Below are 14,259 nucleotides of genomic sequence, written 5' to 3' on the forward strand. Positions count from 1 at the left end.
AAAGTCTTTGTGGATGTCTAATGGCTCCTGCTTTGCAATTGTGTCACTTATTCACACAAGGGGATCACCTCCCAATATCCCTGTGACATATGCATAGAGAGGAGAACCAAATCACAAACCTCATTGGAGGGTGGGACATGTTGATGTTTGAGTCTTCTCCCTTCCATGTCTGACTCCAGGATCCTCCAGCTAGGACGAATTCAGTTCTACTGCTCTAAGTCTCTTAGTGCGTAGCATCGAGAACCCTAGGGGTGCAGTTTAAATAGAGGTGCATCCAAGATGGCTGTCGAGATTTCCTAATCTTGAGCGGTATCCAAGTCTCACAAGATTTTGAGAAACTACAATATAATGAGTCATTCTTGATTTGTGGACGTACTGGAGCCACTCAGGGGGCCAGGATCCAGCGATGTCTGCATATTTGTAGACAATAGCAAAACCAAAGGGGATGATGGACGGAGTGTTGAACATTGCAAGCACTCACCCCCAGTCAACTGATCTGGGTTTAATCCATCATCATTCTTTAGCTCACTCTGCCACCCCAGTTCAGACATGGCCATATGCAAATCAGTCTGACCCTGAGCCTCATGGGAACAGTCCAGCCCGAACTGCCAAGCCATGTCTTCCTTGGACCGGAAACAAGCATCCTGGGACCGATTTCTGGCTAATCAGCCGTCATCAGCAAGGCTAGCTTAAATCCAGTGGCAAAGTGAGCTTTACACATTGCCTCTGAGATAAACTTGACTGCCCATGCCAAGCTACCAAGTGGGTGAGCAGGGGTTATCTTTGATGTGTAACTCGCTTACCCTGACTAGAATAAGTGTAAGCCACTGCTAACTAGAGACCCCCATTTTTAAGACCATCTTTATGGTCATATGGAAGTTTCCCACCAATCCATTGGCCTGCATATGTTCTGTGATGGAGAACTGGTAAGTCACACCAGCATGCTGTCACATTGCTTCATATATGAGGAGATGAAATCTGTTTCACTGTCAGAGACCGACGTCTTTGGAAATCAAATCCTGGTGAACATTGCAAAGAGAGACCCTTGCCTCTACATTGGCAGTCGTGCTGTTCATAGGTTCTGTTACTCAATACTAGGTATCAAGGTCCACCATAACCAAAATACACTCCTTGCCTGAAGGTGGGGAAGGAATCAAAGCGACCATCTGTTTAAGTGCTCTTCCATTTGTGCCTCTGTGGAGCAGAAAAACATGACCTCTTTTCACCATAATGAAAATGAGAAACCAAATAATGAATTTCCTTGTACGAAAGCCACAAGTTGGAGAAATGTGAAGTATGTGTTTCTTCAAAGGTGCCTATGTGGAGTAACAGAGTATTCATAAATATTGCCAGCACAACACTATAGAGGACAATATAAAATTATGTCTAGTTGCATTTTATAGTCATTTTATATTGACGTACTTCTGTAGTTTACATGTAGTCATTACATAATAGTTTTTGTATGAATGTTAATGTATTTTTGTTCTCTTCCAAGAGTATTTAGAGCAGATGAAGGAATATGGACCAATCTTTACCTTGTGGTCTGCATCAGAAGAAGATCTGGCATCATCACTAAAAGGCATTGCCAGCTGCATCGATAAGTGTTGCCTGGCTACCGAGCAGCAAATGTCCGGTCTCTCATCGAGCCTTATTCCAATTACACATGAATATGTTCTCTACGGTGAAATGTTAACGGTAGGTCTGTTATGCTATTTCTATTCTGGTACAATTTGAGAATAAAATTTCCTTTATTAATAAACATGCTAAGAATCAATATATGAATTGTTTTTACATTTTCTTTTCATGAGTGTATATTATTGATTACTTGTGTGTACAAAATATTGTTTGCCTGGTTTCTTTTACAAATGCTGCATATAATAACCCAGGTTTCTGTGTGCATATACATGCTGTCTTTTCATTGGTCTAATTTTCTCAATTGCGTATTTTTATTTATTGCATTGGTTCTTATATTGGTGAGTGAAAAAAGATATTTACTCAAAGAATGATACCTTAAGTAGTTAAAAAATTACATTTCTATCACTCTGTTGTAGGCACAGTCTTGATTATACTTAAACAAATAGGTCAGGATCCTCAATGGTTTCTCGGTAACCCCTGCAAGTGTTGCAATATGTTTTCTGGAATTTGTCCATAAAAGGATGAAGAAGTGAGCTCGATTTTCATACTGGGCTTAAGGTTCATTTTCAGGACTCTGCCACCTGGGATGTGGTTATGCCTCATTTGTTAGTACTGGATTCAACTCAGGAGCATGTTGTTGCAAGGGCCCTTTGCTTTCAGGAAGTAGGGCTTATCCTGCTTCGACTTCGATGCAGGACCCGTACCATGGCGGTTGGTCATTGGTCAGCAGTGTCATTCAGCAGCTTTAGGAGCATCCTTTCTCTTCCTCCACTGTTACACTTACTGCAGACTCTTTTCATACTCTCTCTCTCTCCTATGGGCACTTTACTGATAAATTGAACCCTTACTGGAACACCAGGCAACTTCTCTAATCAAACATTTAGCTATGCTAACTTTACAGGTCGTTCTAACCCCACTTGATGTAGCGAGGCAGACCTTTTTTCTTCCTGTGAATTTGCAGCTTGTAGCCTAACTGGATGAACTTGTATTATGGCAGCTATTGACCAATTCAGCTCCGCAAACCTTATTGGGTTTTAACCCCAAGAGTCTTCATAACCTCATTTTCTAGGAGCCACCCTTTAAATAACCTAGATTATGTCAAGATTCTCAGTGTTCAGAATAAAGTTAAATGATGAGCTTGTATACCCAAGCAACTAGTAATTTATTGTACTAAAAAAGGCTATGCATGCTCTCACGCAGCAATCGTTTAACCTCCGACTCTTTGTAAGGATATCTGTTTCATGTGAGCCAACAATAGTCTCTGGAAAACATCTGTTTTTATATGCATATTTCACTGTTGTAAGATGCTGTGCACATATGGACCCTTAATGGGTCTTTTATGGACAATGGATGTAGATGGCCGAATGATGAGCCTGTATTAATTGGCACAAATGGTGCCAGCACAATATATGGCAGATTCTGCAACTACAAGTATTGGAAGGCCATCCAGTCAGTCAAGATTATTTGTTTGATTTCTGCCACTATGGGCAATCAAAACATTTAAGAACATCTTAAAATGCCAATATAGTTTTAAAAGATACACAAGGATGTCACTTTGTTCATCACTCTGTCAAATACAGTAAAACAATGCCCAAGCTTAAAACATAACTTAATTATCTTACTTTTCATCATGTATTTTACCTGTACAGTGGTATGTGTTGTGGATGGTTATGAAGACTTGAGGAGCACTGTTAAACTGTGGTAGTGAGGGAATCCATGATGGAGAAGGTCATTTGGAGGGAGCCAACATACACAGTCACACAGAGTGCCACACAGAATAACAAAACATGGATCACCATTTGATCAGCTGATGGGACATAGGTAGACAGTTTAGAGACTGATTTATCTTTTGTTCGACACCACTCTTACCTTTCAGATCAGTAGCATTGTCTTTGTTCAAATCACCTCTTGTGAGGAGGTTTTTATAAGGTTTGACACATACATTTCCCTACACATTTTGTGATGCCATAGTAGGAAGTCCGTTTGATCCTGACTTTCCTCATGTGTTCTCCCTTTGAGGCAATGCAAAGCTGTTCATTCCATCTCCTTATTCTGAAAACTATTTTCCTTGCTGTAGTTGCATCAGACAGGTGCATAAGTTAGTTTCAGGCCCTCTCATGGTAACTGCCTTACACCACCTTTTCCCAGGCATACTGGTATTGAGGACAAAGACAGCCTTTTTGCCAAAGGTTGTGATTTCTTTTTATGTTGGCAATCCATCTCCCTCCCTACATTTTTTGCTCGATCTGACCCCACTCAAAAGAGGAGGAGAGACGCATAGGTTGGAGAGCTTTAGAACTTTTACCTCAATCGCTCCAAATACCATCAGGTTAATTATGAGCTCTTTGTTGAATTCTCTGGGTGCAAAGAAAAGCAACATGGTGCAGAAAAGAACTTTATCCAGATGGATAATCCTCAACATTATGATCTGCTATGCAGTAGCTGTTTTGGATATTTGAAAAGCTGCAGTGTTTGTGTCCACACGTTCACAAAGCACTACTGCCTTGACAGCCTGGTCTGACCGGAAGGACATTTTTTTCCTGTTCAGTCCAGCAGGACATTTTGGTCAGAGTTGATTCGACAGACTCTTTACCTTGGGAGAAACTGCTTTGTTATCTATTGTAAAGGTGAGGAATCTGCAGTTTGACGTATCTATCAGAAGAACAAGTTCATTATCTGCTGTAACGCTCTTTCTGGTGAATACTCTACCCAACCACAAGCTCCTCACTTCTCCTATGCTTCCCCGTTCTGAATGGTCTCTTTTCATATCTAAACAGGTCCAGATTTAGAGATCTGCACACTGGTGCCTCTGATTCCATTTTTGGCACCATGACATGGGGCGCAGAGTTAAGGAAGAAACTGACATCAGCATGCAGGGTTAATCTCTGTAGTTTATACATAGTTATCTGCCAAATCCAAACTTGCTCTGTCACTGCTCAGTGGAACACAAGTCCTTTATCTTTTAGCTTAAGAATTCTCAATCATTTGTTTAGAATTGTTTTGTTAATGTATGTTATAAAGCAATTACCTGATCTGCCAAAATTATTTCATTTACCTCATATTCACTTTGCCTAATCGTTTTACTATATTGTAATCTGCATTTGTTTCTACAAATCACTCTCACTTTTTTTATCTATATTGAAGAACTCACAAAGGTGTCTATTTATTGGTTTTCTGGCTTTACGCTCTGAATATATTTATCCTCTCTGCTTTCCCTTTTTATTTTGATACAAATTTCAATCTTTTTTATTGAAAGTTTTTATTTTAGAAACCAAACACCATTTTATAGGTGAGTTTGCCCACCAAAACGAAACTCGTTCCCCAAACCCATGGGTGTTTCCATCCCTCTGCACATGCACTGATTTAGCCCTAACATTTGTATTTGTCTGCCCAGAAGGATCTGTGTCACTGTAGTTAGGCACCAATCCCTCTATGACCTATCATGCTTTGCTACCATCTTACAATCTAAATATAGTTGTTGACTTAGGAGGCTTTGTACTCTAAGCCTTCCATGACAAATATATCCTCTAAAGTCTTACTTGATGTACTTTAGCACTGGGCCTCATAGTCTCTGAAAAATCCACTTTAAGCTTGGGGTGCTTTATGCTGATTTCTCTTGGCCTAGCTGTGTCCATGCCCTCTGTATCAAACGTTTATATGTTGACATATGTTCTTTCCCCCATAAGAATAAGATCATTTGTTTTGCAAGCAGCAACAAGTGTTATATTGTCTTTCCCTAGTAGAGTATAGTGGGTAAAGCATTCGAAATAGTTGACCCTTATGCCTTATATCAGGGCAGCTCTCTCCGGTTGTTTCCCATGGTCTATTGAATCCTTTCTGTAATTTCAGTCCAGTATTTCCCCAAGAATGTGTTGGGGAGTAATCTTTTCACCTCCTCGAGTATTTTCCACTTCTTGTGGTATATATGACATGCAGTGTGTATAGTACCAGCCATATACTACTTTGTAAAATGCTCCCTTCCAATTGTTCAGTTCAGATCTTTATTCGGCACTTAAAAAGACACCATAAAAGTACATAGACAATTACATTTTTTATAAAAATACTTAAAATTTTTTTTTTTTTAAAAGATTAAAAAAGTTAAAATTCATTACGTGCAAAAAAAGGGGGATTTCCATAATAAGTCTCTGTTTATGGGGCGTTGCAATCGGTTGTTTCTCTTGTGTTCCTTAACCTCATTGCCACCCTGATGAAGCTTACTGTGCAAAACAATGTATGAGCATCTGGGGCTTCCTGCAGAAATTTTAGGGCCATTTTTGCTTGTCTAAATTTAGCTTCTTTCAGGATCCCCACTAGAAATTTGCGTCTGGGGACAGAATGAAAGGGACATAGCAATACAAAGTGAAGGGTATCCTGCGGAGACCTACCGTCGCAGCCGCAGGTACCCTTCGCCTCCAGTGTTAAGGTAAATCCAGAGGAGACGGAGAGTAGATGGTGTAACATGTTGAGTCTGAACCGGGTCATATAAAATCTATCCTGAGCGTTGTGCATCACGGCGAGGTATGGTTCCATTCTATGTGTCTTTTTCAATGAGCAATAGGATAAAACAGTGGGTTTGCACTTTTCAGCATCGGCCCTGTTCATAAGTGTCCATTCTGTAAACAGTTTTTTGACCAATGCTTTATTCTGGGTGTTTAAAGATTCCGGTGCAGTAAAAAAGTTATTGCAGCCAATTGCCTCAAGAGAGTCTTTTACATATTTCAGCCATGGAATGTGGCCCCCTTTATCGCGGTTCAGACAGTCTTTGAGAATTTGTCTGGTGAGGCGCGCTTCTGGGTTAGTCCAAATTTTAATCAAGGTCAGAAGTGGTCTGATTTTAATTCGATCTTCAATATATGGCTCCCCTAGTTCTTCATGTGTGATATAGGCTGGAGTACTCTGTGGCACTTTCAAAATTCTTTTGAGAAACTTATTTTCCTCCACCTGGATCTGCTGCAAATGTTTGTTTGAGAAACCCCACACTTCTGCTCCATAGGCTACTTTGGCGCAACAGATTGATCTATACAGATTTAACACTTGCTCCGGGGACCATCTGCCAAGCTTTCTCCCATAGCCCATTATGGCCCCTGATGACGCCACCAGTTTCGCTGCATGTTTATCCATCAGGGGTTTAAAATTTAAATGTTCATCGAACAGCACACCTAGATACGAGAAAGTCTTGACTTGGCCTATTTTGTGTGACCCAATCTTATATGTAAAGTTCCTTTTTTCTCTGCCTCCCGCTGTCATGACATAGGATTTTTCCAAGTTGGCTGATAGATCAAGTTTAGCCATAAAATTGACAAATCCATCAATCAGCTTCTGGAGCCCCAACGGTGTTCTAGCTAGCAGCACCGCGTCGTCCGCATAGAGCAATACGGGCACCGCTCGATGTCCTATTTGGGGGGAATCCACACGCAATTTGGATAGTTCATTGTCCAGATTGTTAATATATACAGAAAACAAAAATGGCGCTAAAATACAGCCCTGCCTCACTCCACTCGTACATAAGAATTGCTCCGTCCTGCTTCCCTCTTGGTTGTATCGGACCGTTGCAGAGGTGTTCCAATGTAGGGCCTTCAGGAGATCAACTAGCTTTTGTTCCACTCCTAAGTTTGTCATTAGTGCCCATAGTTTTTCTCTGTTTACACGGTCAAAGGCCGCGGAGAGATCCATAAACCCCATGTATATACCCCCCTTGCCGGCAATGATGTACTTGGCTGTCAAGAGGTATAGATTCAGGCATTGGTCAGTGGTGGATCTGCCCTCTCTGAACCCGTATTGAATATCTGTAAGGATTTGGTTCTCATCCGCCCATTCCTGTAGTCGATTAAAAATAGCACGGCCCAGCACCTTAGCCGTCACGTCGATAAGGGATATAGGATGGTAACATTGTGGGTCATCCCGGTTCCCTTTTTTGTAGATTGGGACAATTGTTGCCGTTGACCAGGAACGAGGCAGTCCTGCCACAACTGCCTCGTTCAGGACGCTCGTGAGTATGGAGGCCCACAGCTCTATGTTGCCCAGATAGAGGTCAGGGGGTATGCCATCCGGGCCAGGTGCTTTGTTTTTACTTAGACCTGAGATTGCCAGTTCCACCTCTGCCAGGGAAAAGTCTAATCGCGTAGTCGGGTTTGGCCTTAGTCCTTCATCATGGGTTAGTTGCCCTGTGTAGTTATACAGACTCTGGAAGTGGGTGTACCATTGCTCTGGTAAGATGGTGTTTGTTAATTTGGGCCCGCCAGGATCCTGAAAGCACGGTGTATTTATGACTTTCCAGAACCCTGACATGTCTCCCTTTTCTGCCGCCTCCCTTAAGTCCTCCCACGCTTGTATTTGTAAGCTTTTTTTACGGGATTTCAGGGCCTTTTTATATTCTGATCTGAAGTGGGCTATTTTAGTGTTGTCCCTGGGGCGCGACTTAAAGCTAAGTTTGAGATTTTTGTGAGCCTTAGTGCAATCTTGGTCAAACCAGCGCGGAGTAGGGACTGTATTGCTGCCTTTGGTGGTCTTTAATAGATAGTCTACATGGCGTGCGATTTCCTCAAATGCACTGGCCACCGTTGCTCCCTCCATACTGAGATCGAGACATATATTTATTGCATTTTGCCCTGCTGTTATTAGGCTTCTATAAAGTTTGTCTCCATCTGTCCTGGCCCACTTGATCCTCCTCCCCTGATCCACCGCCTTTTCTATAGTGTCTGTTCTATATGATGGTTTCTTGCAATTAATACCTTTTAGTTCCAAAACCAGAGGATTGTGATCACTAAATATGCTTATGTCAATTGCCATGCTACTGGTGCTTCTTGTTATTGTGGGTGAAACCATAACAAAGTCAATATACGAATGACAGCCTCTGCCCTTAAATGTTGGGTTAGGATTTCCATTGCTGCCTAACTCTATCAGGTCCATAGTATGGACCAGATTGTGCCTTTTAGTTATCTTCTATAGTTCCCACCCCTCTGTGGTGTGTGCAAAGTGTGGGCCTTTTAAGACAGTGCACTGTGACCAGTCCTTATTCAGTGGTCTCAGGTTCTCACAGAGGTGACAGTTAAAATCCCCCATGAGTATTATGCTGGGGGAGCTTGTTCTCTTATTTGATGATATCTGCCCATCTAGACGGGAATCCAGTTTTTTATTACGTTCCCTCTTCCCATCAAGCCCACCGCATTATACCAATTTAGCAGTAGGAAATTGGTCCCTTTAAAGCGGTACCCTATCGCTTGCATGCTTTGTGAATCCCAGTTGTAGTTGAACCAGGTCCCTTGAATGAGGAGGTCTACATATATTATAAGTCCTCCGATCGCTCTCCCTGATGATGATCTTACAGCTGGGACGGAAAAACATTTAAACCCCTCCATGCTGTACTGATTAGGGTCGACCGCCCAGGTCTCTTGCAGGCATATAATTTGGAAGTTATTTATGTACTTCCGCCATTTCCTGGGAGTCGTATTTGGCCGCCAGACCTGCAATGTTCCACGATATAATTTTAAGACTATCCTGGGTATCCGACAATGCAGATCCTTTCAGTTCCCTTATTGAACAAGTTTTCTTGTCTTCTCCCGCTGGTTCTATGTGCTTTGTCCCCCCTTTTTGTTCTTGGGCATTCCTTATGCTAGCCCTCCTACAGCCACTTTCTTCTAGGGTGATTAATGTGCGATTTCCCATCCCTAGGGGCCCTTCCCCAACTAACCTCATGTCAGGTTGTGAGATGCTAGTTTCCTCGAATGCGAGTCAATCCACCTCGTCCAGTGCACAGAACCTATTCCAATGGGCATACTGGGATAGGAAGGGATCGTAGATGAGTGTGCCTTGATAGGGTGTTTGCCATTGATGAAATCTGTGCTGGGGTTCTAACTGATGGTCCCTAGTCACAGGTGCCCTATTTGTCTGCATCGGTCTTTGGGGTGTGATTGGATAGAAGTATGATAAGTGTAGCAGGTAGATCTGTGTATTTGTTCTACTAGAGGGTACATTACATATATAGTTCACTGCAGCAGTGTCTCTAAAATTGATTGTTATGATGTCCCCTGCTATCGTTTTTATTCCTCTCCCTATCCACTCCCCTCTTCTGACCGCTAGTATTTCGCCGGAGATATTTGGGGGTAAAGGTCTGTTTGCCCCTAACCATTGCACACATTTATTTTTTAACTCAAAGTGTGTTTCCCTTTTCCCCTCTTTCAGGGGGGGAACTCCTGTCAGTACAACAACGAAAGGCAAGGCTTCCGGTGGAAGGTTAATTGTATGGAAGTGAGCCGATCTTGTTTTTTCGGGTGGGGCTTTAGGCAGAGAGTTATTTGTGGTGGTACTATCCTTTGGATTTTGGCCCATTTTATTGTTTGAGACTGAGGGGATTCCCTTTCCTTGCTTTGTTTGTACTTGTGGGGTGGTAATAGTAGTGCTAGGGTTCGGCGGGATAGGCACTTTGTTGACTTTTGGGGTATTAGTTTGAGTACCTTTCTTTGGTTTATTTATCGGGAGCTTATTAGCTGGTACTGCCTTATCCTTGGGTGTGTTAATAACGATTCCCCCTTCTTGCCCTGCTTTGACCGGTATACAGTCATGTCCCAATTGCCTAGCGGTTCCTACCCCCTTGTTATTTATTATGGATGTTAATCTGTCAATCTTTGACATAAGGGGTTTAATGTGGGAAATGATTGTTTCTTCTAGGTCTGCCTTAAGGTTGACTACCATGTTTGCCACCCAACAAGGTATTCCAGGTGTAGAGTTAGTAATTGGTGCCACTAGATTATGGTTAGTCGTGTGACTTCGCCCCTTTTTTTTGTTGCATACGCAAGCTTCTTTAGCTCTTTTTGTTTTGGCTCTAGATTACTTGCACTTGCCTTTTCTATGACACACGCAGGACTTGGGTTAATCTGGGTGTTCTCAGTACCTCTGTTGGTCTCGATAGGGGCCTGTGCGCACGGGAGATCTGCATAGGAGGAGGTAAAACAAAAACCTATATCTGGGGCATCTGTTGCATCTATTGTGACTACTGAGAGGTCATCTCCTACATCTTGTACATCTTGGGTAATTATGGTCGGTGGTAAAGAGAGCCTCCTTTCCGTGTTAACTATTGCAGTGGTTACTACCCCTATGGTTTGTTGTAGCATTTTGTCTATCGCTGTTAGTGTGGGTAGTGGCTGGGGTGTATCGGCCTTCTGTTTGGTGTTGGATCGTAGCGTGGGCATCCTGGTAGTTTTGGTCACCTTCCTCATACTACTCAGGTCTGTGCTTGGCAATAATTTTAGAGTTATCTCCCCTAACAGGGTTCTCTTCCTAAGTTGCACGGGTGATAAGCCACTCAGTGTCAATGGGCGAAACTCAGGGTGCGAAATAGAAAAACTTGTGGGCTTAATTGTACCTTGTAATGCAGTCTGTCCGGATAACGGTAGCTCACAGGTAAAGAGTTAGGGGGGTGGCCCAGCCCAGCCTCTGAGGGCCGTAGAGGGCCCGGTCTTTGCCCGGGCTTCTCCCGGGACGCTCCCGCGCCGCGGGGATAGGTGGTTGGTTATATCTCGCCTGAGTCAAAGGGCGTGTCAGATCTCCAGCACAGGTGTGCACAGCGAAGCGTCCTGGGACTTGCAGTCCCTCCAATCTCCCAGCACAATGCTCCAAGTAGGAGCAGCGAGCAGCGCCTCACTGGGACAGGGCACAGCAGATTTCAGCAGCCTCCCACGAATTCCTTTACCGGCGTTAACAAGCCATGCAGTTAAGGACGAAGATCGCACACAAACACCTTGTGCGCTGCGGCAATTGAATGTCAAGCAAACATATGTGCTATGGTAAAGACAGTGTTAGAAATTAAGTTCCTGGTTGACTGGGGTGTGAACCGTGGTCAATCAGTCACCACAATCTTAGTCGGCGTAAGGCATCAGCAATTCCCAAATCAACTTGTACTCACCCTCTGGTAGCTAGGCACAGAGCAGTCCAGCTTAACTTGGTAGCAATGTGTAAAGTAACATTAAAAACAGTGAAAACACCACACACAAAAGATCTCACACCAGTTTAAAAAAATAGAGAATATTGTAACACCTTCGAGTCTCATGACGATCTCGGCTCATCATGAGCCACGGTGCTCATGTGCTCATGACGAGCTCAGCTCGTCATGACTGTTAGAACGCTCGCATGCTGGGCAAATTCCCCTGCTGTGCGAGCGTTCTAAAGAAACGGGTGTGAGAGCACACGACCACCGTGGCTCATGACAAGCTGAGCTCGCCATGAGCACAGGGGTGCTGTGTGCGCCCCCCGCCCCCCAGCACAGCAGGGGAATTTGCCCAGCTGTGAAGGGGTTATTAAAATGAGACCAAAACGACACAAACCCAATAAGTTGAACAAGAGATATAAACTTTTAAATTATCAACTGTCAAATAGCTCTTAGAAGAAATAAGCACTTTCTTGGGATTTCTGGTCACGCCGGATTGGGACAAAGTCGACGGAGATGTGGAGACCTTGTGCAGTGGTGGTTTCTGAAGACGATGCATCGGGCCGAACCACGCAGTAGGGGTGATGCACCAGTTCTGGCACACAAAAGGAGCGATGCGATGGATCCGATCCACTCCACATAAGCAATACTCTGGTTCCGACCCATGCCACAGGGGTGATGTGCCAGTTCTGACCCATGCAACAGCAGTGATGCGCTGGTTCTGATACATGCAATGCGGGCAATGTACACATTTGACAGAGGATGCATGGGTTTTACTGTAGCAAGCAATCTTAGGCCCACTTCCAAGGGTCTAGTAATGGAGTGGCACCACTTGGTAGGGCGGACGGCAGAGCCCAGCTGCAGAAGCAGGTAAGTTGGAATTCCTTTATGTCCCTGAGACTTCAGATCAGGAGGCCAGTCAACTAGCTCTTGGAGTGTCACTGGGTTCAAGTGATGCAGGTCCAGTCCTTCTCACCCAGGAAGGGGACAGCAGGCAGCAGGGCAGCACAGCAATGCGGGATTCCAGCAAAGTATCAGTCCAGCAGAGTGGCTGTCCTTCAGCAGCACAGCAGTCCTCCTTCATGGCAGAGTCTTCACAGGTCCATAAGTGTACTGAAGTGGTGGTGTCTGAGGTCCAGTTCTTATACCCACTGTTGCCTTTAAAGTGGGGAGATGTCAAAAAGAGGCCTTTGAAGTGTGCAGATGCTCACCCTTCCTGCCCTGGCTCCAGACTCACTACAGGGGGTATTCAGTCCTTTGTGTGAGGACAGGACACAGCTTATTCAGGTGTAAGTGAGGCTTGGTCTATCTTCTCCCTCCCATCCTGCCAGTATGGCCTTTCAGGTAACACCAAAGCTCCAATTGTATGTAGCTGTATTGGGTTAATATACAAAGCCCAGCTGTCACCCACCCCAAACGTGATCAGAGACTGGTAGCAGGCACCAAATGGCTAAAGCATGAAAATGCCAACTTTCTAAATCTTGGAAAACAGCATAATATCACACGTGTGGATCTAGCATGGCTGAGTCAAAAGAGGATCAAAGCATTGTATATATGTGGAAACCTGGATTAATTAAAAGCGCTGCGCATTTAGCTGTGCAACTGTTTTGGGGTGAAAAAGCCACCCCTCTTATTTTGATCAACTGTCTAAAAGAGGCATTTTCGTTAATTGCAATTTAAAATCCAACTTCACCATAAGTTAGAATTTTAAATTGTGACTCCATGTACACCAAACTTGAAAAGACTATCCCTTCACAGTTGGGAATTACACATATAAAATGTAATATGGTAATCCCAATGCCACCCTATGGGAGAGATATGCCTTGGAGTAATGAAAAACGAATTTGAGATTTTGACCACCAGGACATGTAAGACCTAAACATACATGTCGTACTTTTTAAATACACTGCACCCTGCTCTTGGGCTGTCCAGGGCCTACCATAGGCATGACTTATATGTATTAAAAAGGAAGGTTCAGGCCTGGCAAGAGATTTTACTTGCCAGGTCGACATACCAGTTTAACTGAACACACCGGCCTGCTAGTAGATTTTAATTTACAGGCCCTATGCATATGTAGTGCACTTTCCTAGGGACTTAAACGTAAATAAAAAATGCCATTTGTGGATGAGCCAATGTTACCACATTTTAGGGCGAGAGCACAAGCACTTTAGCACTGATTAGCGGTGGTAAAGTGCACAGATGTCTAAAGCCAACAAAATGAAGCCATCAAAATAGGGGAAAAGGAAGGCAAAAAGTTTGGGGATGACCCTGCAGAAAAGCCCATATCTAACAGACCTCGTACCATTATTTGTCATCTCATGTGAAGACCATTTCTTTTTCCATTGCAGTTGACATGGGTGTTTGGCGTTAGTTTGAGATTTAACAATGAGTGTGTATATTTTTTAAACTGAGTGGTGTGGCAAGGTCCAGTTCTGGATAAACCCTTCAAAGGGGCCCTGTGCCCTTTTTTCCTCTGGTCCTCTCCTCTGTGTTCTCTAGTGCCTCAGTTCGAAATAAAGTAAGCTCTACAATGCCAGGACACCATAGGCACTTTAAATATCCTCAAATGAGCCAGTATTGCCCTTATTTTGAAGGTTCCTTAACCTATGCCTCACCCCGGAACATCCAGTGATGAAACTGGATCTATCTAAACCTGTATGGAAGTTTTCATTTTCAAAGAGCAGAGTTCAAAGAGACAGCAG

At 43.5% G+C, this 14,259-nt stretch overlaps 1 protein-coding gene across 3 annotated transcripts in view; it reads left to right on the plus strand.

Moving 5' to 3' along the window:
* SNX7 (sorting nexin 7) overlaps positions 1-14,259 on the plus strand; it is a 202,003-nt gene that overhangs the window by 94,125 nt on the left and 93,619 nt on the right. For all 3 annotated transcript variants that reach the window (XM_078644235.1, XM_078644226.1, XM_078644244.1), the window contains exon 6: positions 1,496-1,695. In XM_078644235.1, the coding sequence (XP_078500361.1) occupies positions 1,496-1,695 (200 nt within the window). The remainder of the gene's footprint in view (positions 1-1,495; positions 1,696-14,259) is intronic.

The sequence above is a fragment of the Lissotriton helveticus genome, chromosome 1_1 (genome assembly GCF_964261635.1).
Source record: "Lissotriton helveticus chromosome 1_1, aLisHel1.1, whole genome shotgun sequence".
In the NCBI taxonomy this organism is placed as follows: domain Eukaryota; kingdom Metazoa; phylum Chordata; class Amphibia; order Caudata; family Salamandridae; genus Lissotriton; species Lissotriton helveticus.